At 36.6% G+C, this 15,362-nt stretch overlaps 2 protein-coding genes across 3 annotated transcripts in view; both read right to left on the bottom strand.

The window, feature by feature from the left end:
• Positions 1-3,607, bottom strand: part of LOC126376455 (adenylyl cyclase-associated protein 1) — a 29,877-nt gene extending 26,270 nt beyond the window's left edge. Inside the window, exon 1 of the mRNA XM_050023812.1 lies at positions 3,460-3,607. The gene's annotated coding sequence lies outside the window, so the exon portion shown is untranslated. The remainder of the gene's footprint in view (positions 1-3,459) is intronic.
• A 613-nt stretch (positions 3,608-4,220) lies between these two features.
• Positions 4,221-14,417, bottom strand: LOC126376515 (nicotinate phosphoribosyltransferase). Of its 2 annotated transcripts, none has more exons than XM_050023962.1 (11): positions 14,028-14,417; positions 13,267-13,437; positions 12,852-12,978; positions 12,682-12,765; positions 11,510-11,637; positions 10,420-10,885; positions 8,959-9,224; positions 8,759-8,877; positions 7,038-7,199; positions 6,600-6,728; positions 4,221-5,911 (listed from the first exon to the last, which is right to left on the bottom strand). In XM_050023962.1, exons 1-11 carry the CDS (start codon positions 14,098-14,100, stop codon positions 5,834-5,836), a joined length of 1,803 nt encoding a protein of 600 aa, XP_049879919.1. In that variant the 5' UTR covers positions 14,101-14,417; the 3' UTR covers positions 4,221-5,833. The 2 variants fall into 2 exon arrangements, with proteins under 2 accessions (XP_049879919.1, XP_049879927.1); XM_050023970.1 differs by having other exon boundaries at positions 10,573-10,885; positions 14,028-14,416.
• Between the last annotated feature and the right edge of the window lie 945 nt (positions 14,418-15,362).

Below are 15,362 nucleotides of genomic sequence, written 5' to 3'. Positions count from 1 at the left end.
CGGCGGCCGGCCGGGCGCGCGGCGGCGGGCGACTGCCGCAGGGCGGATGCGCCGCTCCCGCCCGGCGCCCGGCGCATCCTGCCACCCGGCGCCCGACGCCCGACGCCGACCGCACGCCCGCGCCCCTAGCTTCACACAACTTAGGACCCCCGAACGCTATCCCCAGCCGACATTCACTATTTATCAGGCTTTGCAAAAACTCCTCTACACCACTATATAGGTAATTCATATGAAAATAATATACGGAATTAGTAAGCATTATGTCCCAAATTCCTTAGCAACAAATCCCTATTCAAAAACTGGCGAAAAGAAGACGATTTGTTACTTATTTTTTGGTATCCCAAAAGAGTATTAAAGGATGAGCGGGAGTCAGAATCCTTATTGATCAAATAAAGTCGGGAATACAAACTTTAACGTAGAACGCGACCATGTTACATATGTTGTTTGACTGGGTGAGCCCTCAACGCTCCCCATTTGTCGGGCCAAGTAGTTAATAATACCATTTGTAGCAAATCTACAATAAGTCACGTCAAAAAGAAAATGTTTTTTAAGTTATCTCGTTATCTTGCAAGTTTACGACTACTTTAAAGAAATAAAGAAGACGATTTCTATACCTAGGTAGGTACTTTATAAATTTTTAACTCTATTGTTGTTGGTGACTAGTATAGGTACCTAATATTTTCACAGGACACGGACACATTTTTAACTATTTCACAGGACACGGCTCTGTCTCACAAACTCATGCAAATTATATTCTATTGATATAATAACAAGGCACATCCAAGCCATCTCTCCAAACTTCTATTTGTTAGTTGAAACTCCGTTACCGCAATCGAGTTAGCAGTCGAGTCAAATGCGAACTTTCAAAGCTTAGAATGCGCGAAATACAGACTATAGAATCACTATTTCCAATATAGGATTACAGAACTTTTATTATTATATACACATAACACATAAACAGCCTATATACGTCCCACTGCTGGACACAGGCCTTTCCTCAATCAACCGTAGGGGGTATGGAGCATACTCCACCACGCTGCTCCACTGCGGGTTGGTGGAGGTGTTTTTACAGCTAATAGCACAAATTTTGAGGGCTGATTCAGACCATGATTCTGAGTTGATATCAAGTGGAATTTTCCGTCGCAAAAGTATGGAACTGAAAATAATTGAAAAATACACTAAAATGTTCACGAATTTTCCGACAGGAAATTCCACTTGATATCAACTCAGAATCATGGTCTGAATCATCCCCTTCAGTATTCGTTACGGTGTCACTAACAGCCTGTATAATATATTACTATTTAGAGTTATTCACTGACTTGGAAATATTCGAACATTTCCTTATCGAAATTCTAATCTTCATTGTTAGATTTAAAAACAGCGCGAGCAGTTTCATTACGCCATAATGCTTATTGGGGTGGACAGATTAATACATGGCGTCAGAAGAAGAATAGGTCCCTGAAGTAAGAAGAATAAGTAAAATAGTTTTACGATTATCGAAGTGGTTGTCTAATAAGGGTGTGCCAGTAATGGCAGCGCGGGCAACGAGGCTGCCGGCGTTCCCCGCAGTCGGCTGCAAGTAACGACCGACTTGTAGCGATCGGGGGCGTATTATCACGAACAAATTGTCTTACCATAGTCGGTATGTTTCAGTTTACTCCTAGTAGGATATGTGTAATGTTTTGCGGCGTGAATGAGTGAATTTTCAGGCTATGTTCACAAAAAAAAATCCCAAAAAAACAATGCATGTATCGTTGTACAGATATAACATGATAATTACCTATTTTCTCATTACTCGGGTACATAATTATTCCAAAATATACAATACACATCTGTAGCAAACGCCTCCCCTTCGCATATATAAAAATAATTGATCCTTGATATTTGTATCACATTATGTATAGAATTATGTTGCTACCTATATTGCTTCTCTTTATTTTGATCAGAATAATAATGTGTGGGAGATGTAATGTGTGCCTGGGTATAATTAAAGGGTCACCATTTATACCCAAAAACAAAGATAAAAGATGCATTATGTCTGTCATCCATCTGTACAGCACCATCTATGTATATTGTTTTTGAGGAATGTAGCCTGGCTAGTCCCTCATTGAATACATCCTAGAACTCAACAGTATAATTCGATCATCACCAATATATCATGTGAAAGAAGGGTGTTACAAAATATATGGCGTGATCTGTGAACCCGCGACCTCCACGCTTCGAGTCCGATGGACAGGGTAGTGTAGCACTATCTCAAAACAACTCCGAAATATTTCATAATAAGTTAGAGGCATTCAAAAATTTATGTCCTAAGTAGATATTTACTAGATGTCTTCACACTAAAATTAAAGTAAAATAATTAAATAATACATTATAACTATGGAATAGTTAAACTAAACTGCTGTATAAGAAGACCAAGTATGCTCAATCCTATGACAAGCCACCATTGCTAGCCCTTGATGACATATGTGTTACCATTAAATTGGTATCTCCTTCATTCCATTCCATTCCAAGGATGTAAATTTTATTATTGATAATTAAGTGAATTACTAATGTATTTAATTACTATTATTTGTCACATATATAAAAATCATTAAAACTGATCATGCAAATAGACAATAGGTACACCACATTTGTTGCACAACTCATACAAAGTACCTATGTGTATTTGATGTATGATGTACCTAATGGTTCCAGTATAATGAACCATAATCAAGGGCCACTGGCAGCTCAATAATATCTCTGACAACAGGTATGCTGAGGTTTGTCACAACCCACAGGATAGAAGAACAATAGTACCAGTTGTAGATATGCGGAAGATAAATAATTAGCAAAGTATTGATTGTACATTGTACTTAACATAGGATTTTAAATAAATTTTTGTTTGAAATATTGATACTTGAAATTACTTGTGATATTTTCAAAATGTATCTGGCATGTCAACAAGAAAATAATGCTACATTATTCAGCGAACTACCTATGCTCACATTTTTTAAGGGTACAGGGATCACACACTATATAGTATATTATTATAGACAGAATTACAGTCACGCTGTCAGTCTATCACAGTACAGTTAATCATATCTATATTAGACCTGACAGTACCTAGAGTGGCAGCAAATTGTTTTCTTGTTGCTCTGTGAGTCCACCTCCATTTGAATTATTGGGTGTGGTATGTATGTATGCATGTTTACATGCAGACAGTACAGTTTTTGTGGTCATATTAATTTACAGAACACTGCACTTTTTTAAATTCCAATGACAGCAAAAAATAGAAATGAGCAGTTGTTGAATACTACGTAAGTTTTTTATAATACCTATCGACATGTATCTGTCGTTTCAATGATATTATACAGCAACAAACCGGAAAAACTATGCCTCAAGATGCGTAGAAAACCGCAAGTACAATATTATGATATTGTAGAAATGTGTTTGTATTCAAATATAGGAAAAACTTACAGTTATGTGGGAGCAGTAATCGTCAGCTGCAGTTGCAGGCGAATTTTAACTATAGATCACTTAATTATTTACGTATAAAATGATAAAAAATCAGTCTTTTCTAGGTTACTTGTCAAGCAGAAAGATAGATGAGGTACATTCCATTAAAAAAAAATGCTATTTTCCGCAGTAAAGCGCTTACGCTCAACGTTTACAGTTTGCATCTCATTCACTCTCGCTATATGTTATCGTAATCTCTCTTTTTCTCACGTTGCATATTTTTAACAAACTTGGAACGCCATGATAGGGATTAAATTTGCGCATATGGTGATCCAGTTCAATTGACTCAATTCACTCATCTCAAAAAGTTTTTTTGTTACTTGTCTGCATAGTGTCTATTCCAGATTCCAGTAAAAATACTCTGTGGAGAGACACAATGGTCTATTCAGCCTTCAACCAGATTTGGACTATTGCGCGATCATCATAATTATGTTATTTTGTAAGTTACGAATTTCTTTCCGCCCGAGACAACAACCTGATCAATTTAATTTTATAGGGTAAAACATTAGTATATGAACTGTTCAACCACCTACCCCTATGCGTTCAGAGGTGCAGAGACATGAACTCTTTTATCCCGGTTTTAGAACGCATCAAGTGCTGCCCTCCAATTGGCATCTACAATATACGGTGTTTTCCATAGATCTCATGCCAAAATCTCTATTGGGGTAGGCAGCGCCGCAAATTGTCAAGACAACAGGTTTTAGCTAGCAATAAAACAACCGTTTATAAAAGTAATTTATATTTTAGACATGTATTAAAAGTACTTTCTGTAATAACACCTAAAAGCTAAGCACAAATAAAGATATAAAAAAAGTTTCTGTGCTTCTATCGTCGTATTATGCTGAATTTGAAGGCACAAAATTGTATTGCATACCTAGGCCAAAACTTCATACAAAAACTTAATAACAATAGATAACATAATATTTAAATCCAATAAATAAAGCGACACAATGCAATTTTAGAAAAAACAAGAAAAAAAAAACAAAAATCGAATTTTAAAAAAGATATGTGATTCGCCGGACTTTAACCTAGTTTTCTGTAAGTAGTATATACAATAAAATCTTATTAACTTAGTTTAAAACTTGAAGAGTTTGTGCCCTTTGTTTGGGATGAGATGACTGCTTTATATTTCTTACAACCTATATAAAAAGTAAACAAATATTTAATGCATGATTTCACATTCAGATTCATTAACAAGTTGCTATTTAACTAGGTTTTTATTTATTCATCACAAAGCTAATTATCACCAAATCCGCTTAAATATAAAGACGCTACAAATACACTTTATTACTTAAAAATAACCATTTCCTCTCTGTAGTGTTATATGTGTAGCATAATGTACACCACCCTTTATTTCGCGGAACCCTCCTACGCCACTCAATAGACACCCTAAGATTCGATTTTTTTTATTTCACATTGCTTTAAGAAGATACCTAGCACTAACATCTAGAAAATACTAAGTACTAGCTAAGCGTCTAAAAGAATTATTCAAACAAATGATCATTCTTCTATCACTAAGGACCCACATCTGATTCTATGCAATATAAAGCAAATGTCAAGACAGGAAACTAAATGCATTTTGAATTCAATACATTTCCATATCGTAGCTTGTACAATATTCAGTATTCACTAAGAACTGTGATGTGACTTAAATACATACCAACTATTAGTGTTTATAAAAATGTGATACATTTAATTACTCTCTGAAAAATATATAATTTACTAAATCTAGATGTGCCTTGGTAGGTTACACAACACAGCTGTATTCTATATCGTAATGGAGTTGATGGATACTTTGGTCAAAGGCAATGAAATACTCGTAAGAGTAAGGAATGCGACAATAAATGTATTAATATATTGAACAAGAACATGCAAATAAGATTTTGGTGTCAAAGCATAATTAATTAGATACTTATTTGTTCTTTTTGACTAGCATGAAAACAAAAATAAAATCCAGATTTTTACCTACATCCATTTTAAAGCTTGTTTCAAACACAAGCACAACTATGTAACACATTTAATGTGTTTATGTTAAAATAAAATGTATCTAGAATATGTGGAAACCATATCGGTGGACAAAGGAATAACTTTCATAAAGTTATCATCGCTTGTAGAAGATTCTGTAGAGCTCTACAGATAGCTATCAACCCTCTGACATTGTATGCCATGCCGTTTAATTCATTATTATTAAATGTATGTCCCAACAACATTGTAAAAAGTATTTACTCTAACAAGATAACGGCCATACCTACAGCTGGTGACCTTGACTGTACTTGTACTAATAAAGTAAATCTCACTAATCCTTGGTAAATATACGCGGTGCAGTTTATTGTTCTCATGACAGTTCGCCGATGGGAGCGTTCTGAAGCCACAGATCGTGAATGAAGCTGTACAGGTCATCACTGACTGCCACCTGAAAATAAAGATTTATTTTGACAATTCAGAGATACACTTTGGTAGAAATGAATAGTATACTTTCTTATAGTCTATAAACGACACATGCTGCTTTCTTAAGTGGTTAGAGCAGTTTGCCGAGCGTTACCACAAGTATAACATCTCACAGTATCTTATATTATCTTTAAGTGTTAGGTATCTCACTCTCTCTAGACCGCCAATTTCCATCACTAGAGGTAAAATATACCTAAAGCCTAAAAAAACATTCTCAAGGCTTTACGGAGTGCGTGCTTATTCGCAATGTTATTGCTTTACAAAATTAAGAGCTGTCCCTGAACAGCTCACGATATTCACGCGACAAATGTTATATGAAATACGAGCGACCCGACCCGACCCATCTTCGCTTTTCTAAGTCCTTTTAAGATGGTTTTAGACTGAAAGAATATAGAGATAAAGTATACTTTCCATATGTATATTCTTTGCTACATAAAAATATTCTGCCTTTCTTTTACAAAATTGGCTCTCGCTCGTTCAGAATATTCATTTCTAGCAATAATACAAGAAAATAATACTCGTTTGGTCTAAAGAGTCTAAACCAACCTTTAGAGAAATTCAGATCATAACAGAAATCCAAAGGTTTTCGAGATTACACCGAAAAATGCAGAGGGCAGACTTCCTTGTATAATAATATTGATAATTCAACACACCTTGTAAGGCGTGGGATTTAAATTCCTCTTGATGTCTTGCCGCAATGTTCGGAGCGACGACTGCACCCTTTCACGCACTTCCGATAGTGGCTTAGGCATGGTGAAGATGCTGCCGTCTTTCCAGTATACCTGCGAAATAATGGCAAATGTATATTACGTTCAGCGAAAAACACATTTACCTAATCAACCACGGGATACTCACATACTAAATAAACGAGACAAACATAAGGAGACAGCATTTAGACTTGTCATTTAAGAAAATGAAAACACTACTACTCAGACTAAGATAAAATTAAGTTTGCGTCTGCTAGAATAGGTACCATATCGTACACTCAACCTTTGTTTACATTGTGGTGCATATCTTTTATTTACTATAGTGGTAATTAAATTACATACGAATAACAATATACTTGATAATATAACAAATAATCTAGTTACCTTATAGAGGTGTTCGACTTTGCTAGGTATGACGTAAGCCCTCTTGGATTCTTGGAAGGGGTGTCGACAGAGCACCTTTTGGCCGACCTGAGGGGGCGGCTCCAGCGACCGTTGCAGCAGATCGATCAGGGCGTGCCCGTCCGCGCCGAACAATCGGTAAGCCTGCAATCATCGTTCTATTTAACAAACAAGTACGTGCGCCATGTCACCCTCTGGTGAGTCAATGTAACGCTGACAACAGGGTGGCTGAGTTCGGTCATTGACTACGTACAAAAGAAGAAAACAAGTATTATAAAAAAAAACTATTAAAAAATAAAACTATTATATTCCGTGTCCATTGACCCTAATGTTCACTAGGGGACAAACTCCACGACATTAATTGTCGCCGGTGCTGGAGAACGTTGCTCGACATCGCTAGACATCTCGCGACCGTGCCTAGTAGTTTATGCAGCTACGTAGATAAGTGTTGCGGGCCATTTGCCTCTTATATGACGTTTTAAGTACACAAGTAACGACCTCCGTGGTCCAGTGGTTGAACGTTGTGCTCACGATCCGGAGGTCCCGGGTTCGAATCCCGGTGGGGACAAATCACAAAAATCACTTTGTAATCCCTAGTTTGGTTAGGACATTACAGGCTGATTACTTAATTGTCCAAAAGTAACATGATCCGTGCTTCGGAAGGCACGTTAAGCCGTTGGTCCCGGTTACTACTTACTGATGTAGGTACGTAGTCGTTACACGAGTCATAGAAGAAGTACACGAGTAAACACTTAAAAATATTTCACAAAATATCTCTCACCTCCCAGCTGCCCGCTATCAATAAATAGGAGTAAGATATAGCAGGATCTCATCAACCCGGTTAGTATAAAAAAGGTACTAAAATTATTTAACTTTATAATAGGTATAAATGTTTTTAATATTAATTTGAGATGAACCAGATCGATTCACCGCGTTATACTTCCTTGAAAAGTTAGTGATATGATAAACTTTTAAAGGTCGAGGTCGATCGCGATGTCGGCGCATTTATTCAAATCAAATGAATGAACAAAAAAAAGAAACAAAGTCATTTTATGTTTACTTATGCTTGCTATTCTGATAAATAATTATACTATGGCACTCCATTTTTTAATTATATATGTAAGTATACTTCATTTAAATATTATCTATACTACCTATTTATACTAGTTTATGATATATATATACATACAATGACATGCAATAATGTTATATTGCCTACACAGCTGATTAACTATTATTGTAACTTAAATATATATCTAGTACACCCCATTGTTTTCCGATATCGTTTCTGTTATTTACAACGAGTAGAATCATGTGATTCATTTAAAATACAATAATTTGTTGTTATTTATATCTGTCGATACGAAACCAGTGATTATGAATGACAGCAATAGAGTCAAAGATATAATAGTTAATAGCTTTGTTGTATATAATTATTATCACTCTGTAAGAAGTATGTGGTTTTCCAAGGCTAATTGCATATTTTCCGCGCGAATACGCTTACTTACTACTCTGGCACACTTAGATAACGCATTCAAATATTGTCAATAAATTTGTAGACGGAGTAAAAGTGATGACCCGGTAGAAAGAATGCGAGCTTAATTATAAAGTACCATGTTCAAATCCTGCGATGGACATCGTTCGACTTTTTGCTACGATGGAATGTAGGTTTACTCTTAGTCAAACTGCTTAATGATACGCACCTCCTTATGCCCCGGAATGGTGACTTTCCCGACATCCTGGCTCAGCTTGATGCGAGGCTGGCCGTTAATTTCCACCAGCTTGTAAACACACCCCAGGGCCGGCTGCCGCTGACACGTCACTGCAAATTATCATGTATTCAATAAGGTGATAACAAGCAATAGTCGGCTTTTATGTTACATTTAAATAATTATCCAAATACCTAAATGTGTGCCGATGCCAAAACAGTCGATTTTGTGACCTTGTTCATTTAAACTTAAGATCGTTTCTTCGTTGATGTCATTCGATGCGACTATTGTAAGCTTGGCAAACCAGGGCAGCTTGAACGCTTCAGAGACTTGTTCGAAGACCTCTCGAGCCAGCACTGATAGGTAGGCCAGATCGCCGCTGTCGATGCGGATGCCCACTGCTCGATATCCACAATCATTCAATGCTAAGGCCACAGCACAGAAACTCAGTAGACCACTCCTGCGAAGGAAAACTGCAGTTATATATCAAGCCGCGCCGCAACAGCAGTTAAAACTGTGAAACCATCCCTTGTATAATCATAAAATACTTATTAATTGTTCGTTATAAAGTAATCGATTTCAAGGTCTACTACGATCAATGTTAATCAAAAGGTACAGTTTATTTAATATCATTATCGGAAAGCCAAATTATAATTTGCTTGTAATAATTAATGGACAGGTTGAATGAAAATCAAGATTAGGTAGGTACGGGAAATAAATAAGCGTAGGTCGTTAGAATTGAATCCCAGATGCGCCAGACAATTGCACAGTTTTAGCTACATTCACAAATGACAGAATGACTGAACACCGTAGGTAATACTACGGATTAGATAATGTAATACTTATCTATTATATTTCCCATCAGCATATCATACATATACCAAATTACTAGTTGGCTCAGTACTAATCAATTTTAAAGTGCGTTTACGTAACAGTGGTAATAGTGGTGGTAAACTCGACTCGCCCGAACTATATACAGCTATGATGTCATATTATCAATGAACATCCTCAACGGTTAGTCTGTCTACAATTACTTGAAACTACACTACAGATACTATTTAGTTCGATAGTAGCAAGACTAATACTAAACGTACAAACTCGTATATAACAATACCCTGTTATATTAATCGGTGTGATGAAACCTACTCATGCGTGTCAACAAACAATTGAATTTATTACGTGAACAAGTGCATATCCCTATACAATGCAACTGTGCCCAATGACTAAATCTGTCCCTAATCTTGCTTTTAGGTCCAGGACAATACGTCACACTGAAGCAAAATGTAGTCGTCGGACGTATATTTTATTTACATTCGGTTGGAAATGAAGCGCCGTCCACATACGCTTCACTGAAAAAGCGAAATAAAATATATCGTAAACTACGGCCATGAGTTGAATGTTAGAGCCCCTTTGTGTGTCCCGGCATGGGTTATTAGGAGTGTGGTGTGGATGTCCCCGTCGTGTGACGTGTGGCGTTCCTGCGCCGCTCATGCCCACCCTATGAACAATGTATAATGGAAGTGGCGAACACCGGCGAATGCCAGTTCATAAATAAATCAAAGGATTACACAACTTAGACAAAAAGGAACAATGCAAAACATTAAAACAATTTATCAGACACCAACAAATGTTCACTTGTCTATTGGCATCTTTACCTCAGTGTGCGTTCGACCATGCTATATCCATATGTACTATTTATACTCGGTGTGTTTTGTACTCTGGGACCATTGGTTCCACAGTTGCTATTGTAGCCAGAATGCCCATTCATATGCTGCCTGTGTCGTGACTGTAAGCCTTGAAAATTATACCTCTTGACATCGTACGTATCCACTAGAGCCAAGAAACCAGACGGGAATGCTAGGGCATATGATATCATAGCGGCCAGTTCGCCGTCGCTTGCGCCTTCCGGGGATATGTCTATCACGGACGAGACGCGCTTGCGCCACTCCAGAGCCAGCTCTAACAGATTGTACTGTTTCTCGGTCTCTGCATGTCTCAGTACCACCGAGTGTATGTCGTCCAAAGTGGTGAATGATGTCACAAATGAATGCGCATGAGTCCCTTTCACAGGTATGTTGAACATTTTCCCGGCCAATACATTGCTCGTTCCGTCAAATCCCCCTGAAACAAAATCCGCTGTTTACTATCAAGTAACTATATAACGATGTGTGTGTGTAATGTAATATATAAAACAATGACCTAAAAGGTAGTCTGACAGTTAAATCAAAGCTGGTTCCAAGCACTCAATATCACGAAACATGTGAAAAGTTAAGAAATAACTGATACCTGCTGAGCCCAAGTTCTAGATTTCGCGTAATAAAACTCGTAAAGTTATCTTTCTTGGCAATAGGTTCCGTAGTGTAGGCACATAAATTTGATTTCAAATAGAACCTATGCAGATATAGGAAGGCAAGCAAACGCGATATAAAACTTTGGCATGAGTAATGGGGTAACTTAGAGAAAGTGTTCAAGGGCAAGGTTCGCGAAACTTGCATGATTAAACATTATTTGAAACTCGCTATTGGAGGCTTCTTGTGAGTCAATAGCGCTGTGGGGTGTGTTATATTGCACAAGTTTGAATAGGGCGCGCCGTGCCTGGCACCGGCTGAGCCGCCAGCCGCCCAGGCCGCGGAAACATGCTAACACAATCAATAAATATAAAGACTAGCTAATTTGCGCCATTATAACGCGAACAAAGGAACATCAGACGAATTTTAAAAGCTCTGTAATGGAGGGTAATCTAACCGATATATGCATATTTCGAGGCTGACAGTCCGCCGTCGGGGCCTTGTGCTCGACGCAGCCCGAACTCCAGCAGCGACACGTGTCTACCAGCTACCATCCGATATCGCGCCGCATTCGTAGCCATTAAGCTGAAATAATTCAATATTATATCCATCAACGCTGATGTCGTGCAACTTTGTAAATATGCACTAAGAAATTTGCCTTCTCATATTGCCGACGATGATAAAGCTTATCAAAATAATAGTGATTCCGCGACCTATCTACTCTTACGTCTAATATATACCAGATAGGTCTGAGAGATAGTAAATTTTCCTAGATAACGTTTTAAGAGGTAGGTATTATAGAGACATGATAACTCTCAGTTTGCAATTAATTTAGTTAGCCAAGCGTTGCTTCCGATAAGTTATATTACGGTTTGTGAACTAATAACAAAACACTAACAGATAACGCTTCGAGGGTAGATTATCTATGTTAGACATGTTATATGTTATAGGTAGGTATATAAAACTATGCAAACATGGATTAATAAAATGTACCTATTTTTTCAGCAACTAGTTTGATTTATATTATTAGATTAGGGAAACAAAAATATTACTCAGTGTAGCCCTAAGAAAATCTATTTATAATTATAATAAATAATAATAAATAAATATTTAATATTATAATAGGTATTTGTATATTTTATTAATGAATAATTAGGTGATAATATAAAAAAAAGATTAGGCATACACCACAGGCTTCACTGACACTCAAAACACTACACGGCATGGTTCAGTATTTATATTGTATTATTTTAAATTAGTATGATGTATTTTTTGTGAGGGTCTTCAAAAATTTTACAGGGAAACATACAATAGGGATTAGAAATAAAGAGTCTTAAATTAATGAAAATAAAATACATCAGCACTATTGCTGAAATTTCAAAAAATAACAACTGCAAAGTTTAAATAATTATTATTAACTGAATCCGAGTTGGTCAACTTACAGACATTGTACCTACCTACCACACATAAAACAATGAATAGATAAACATAATTGATTGATAACACTAATTTAGGTATTATGCCATAGTGGATAGATATCACACATAGTCACATATCTTTTCTTTTTGTCAAGGACTTTTTTAACACTATCTATGTTAATTGTCTTATTAAGTCATTCAACTGTCTTACCTTGCAAAGTTAACCAGGGTTAATAAGGTCGTTTCTAACAATTGTGCAATTATTAGGGGGCCTTCCACTCTCAGCAGTGGTACTCTGAAACACATGTGATATAATATAGGTACATCATGCAAAAAACTAAATGTAAATTATGTAAATTATACTTATTTGTATTTTTGAACCTTGGAAAGACGACGGAACCTTCTTCAATGGCACTCAGTTTTATATCCTTGCATGTTATATCTTTTAAATAAGCATAAAATTCTGGCTCAATATTGTCTGGTAATATATGCATCAAATAATCAATATCTGAAAATTAAAAATAAGGAAATTAGTTAAGTATATTTATTTAACCCTTTCATGGGCAGAGACCATGGGTCATTGATGGACACATTAACAGATAGTATGACACCTTGGAATCGGAACGTCATTAGACATTGTCCTTGAAAGAGTTAAAAACATCATATATTTTTATGAGTCTTCTATTGTATTCTTACCACAAAAAAAAGGAACAAATAGAGGAATGGAAGACGAAACATTTTATGCCGACCCTACATAGGGTGGAGTAAGGGCAAGAGGAAGATGACGTATTCTTACCGCTGTCCGAATAATGGAAATTCTCCAAAAATTTTAGGCATTCTTCAAGGCCAGCAAATATAGTGAATTCCCCATGGAATGGATTGGTACGGAAAAATAAATCAAACACTGCTACATCATTGACTCTATCAGATTTCCAATATGCATAGGCCATAGTTATTTGATACAGATCTGAAAATAAGTAAATCATTTATAGTAGTACCTACTTAGGTACTGATCCTGTCCCCATGACTTTAGTTTCATTTATTTGACTACAAAATAATCATTCATTCCCAATTAGAATCAACAAACTGCATCAGTAGCATAAATAAAAAATTGTAGCAAAAATACATAATATCTCAATTATTTACAAGGTTGTAGGTATTAATTATTCTAATCATTGATGCATAATATGTTACTACTGTAGGTACCTAATCCTAAAAGAAATACTGTAATTAAGTAGTCTCATTTAACTTAACCAAATTATTGGTATCATTCAAAGTTACTAAAAAAGGCAACAAGGTCTGAGTTAGGTAGGATATGACGACTTATTTAAAACTATGAGAAGGTCAATAAATAAACGCTCTAAGTTTATGCAAGAAATGCCTCAGATCAAACACTTACGTCTTTTGTCACTAATTCATATTGAACATTTCAATACAATAACTGAACATCAGTAAGTAATGGGTGAAGTTAAATGTTTGAAGTTCAAAAGTACAATTTATGTAGGTGCTAAATAATTTTGAAATTTCGCTCCAAATTACTGAAATTTCTCCACTAACCTGTCAGTAAAGGTTGCACAATTCCATTTTGCCGTGCCATCTTCCTCTGCATGGTTAATTCTGCACTAGACATTTTCGATAGAAGTAAAGACGTAACAGTGACGATTAGGAACGTGAGGAATGTATGGTATCTGCCGTGCGACTAAAAGGAATAATTTCATCATGATCGTGATCAACAACTTGTGCTTATCAGCGCGCCAAACACCATTTGACGGAAAAGAAAATTTACGCATGCGCAATTAATTCTTATTGACTTGTCTTCAATTAGAGGTCATTTCTGAAGGTCGAAACCTTTTTCAATATTTCTCTTTCTGAATTTCTTGTTTTATTTAGCGCACATATATTATCTGAATCCCGATGCAATTTATTCACATGCATGAATGAATGAAGAGAATGAAAATGAATGAGTGAATGGAAATTAAAATTAATGCTTTTTATTGTAAAAAAAAATCTATTTTATTTTTAAATTTTAGGGACGAACACTATTGGAATGAATGAATCATATAACTCGCGGTTATTAAATAGAGACAATGGTGCTCATTCCTGTACACACCATTTAATTTTATTTGAAGTATTACCTGTCTTTTCTTATCCGCTGAAAAAGAAAGGGACGGGTAATCGACAGACATAAAATTGATTGTCATCGTCAATTTTACGCAGATATCTGAAACAACCATCTAAAAAATTTACATTAATTTTAAATTTAAATGAATTAAGTTGACAGCACACGTCATACGGTTTATACACCAGCGGGACACCTATTTGAATCTCCCGGGTTATTAATTCATTCACTTGGTCTTTGATTCACTCATAAAATTGACCACCGTCAATAATCCGTCCCTTTCCAATTAGGCGGATAAGAAAATTATAGGTACAACTTGAAAAAAAATTAGGTGTGTACAAATATTTTTAATAGCACTTCCAAGATTATACAAACTTACAACCGATATTTAGAAAGATATTACATCTATCGAATATTCGTCAATCATGATTTAGGATTAAAACAAAAAAAAAACACTGGAGTCCCCGGGCTCGAGCCGGGAGTTAGTGGCGGCGATCCGGCCAGTCCTCCGGATCTGGACCGAGTGCCCCGGTGCTCCCACCTACCACCTCACGCAAATCGTCACCGGGCATGGATGCTTTGGTGAGTATCTGTTTGGGGTGGTCAGGAGGGAACTAACCGCTGAATGCCACCACTGTGTGGGCGGCATAGTGGACACGGCACACGCGTGAGGAGTGCCCCGCTTGGGTTGTGTGCAATTGCGTTCACGTATCCCCGCCACAAGGCGGCAAGGGGGAACACTGTTGGGTTTTAGTGGGTGTACCGGGTGGCGA

Source organism: Pectinophora gossypiella, chromosome 2 (assembly GCF_024362695.1).
Source record: "Pectinophora gossypiella chromosome 2, ilPecGoss1.1, whole genome shotgun sequence".
NCBI lineage: Eukaryota > Metazoa > Arthropoda > Insecta > Lepidoptera > Gelechiidae > Pectinophora > Pectinophora gossypiella.
This window is presented reverse-complemented; position numbering and strand designations above follow the sequence as displayed.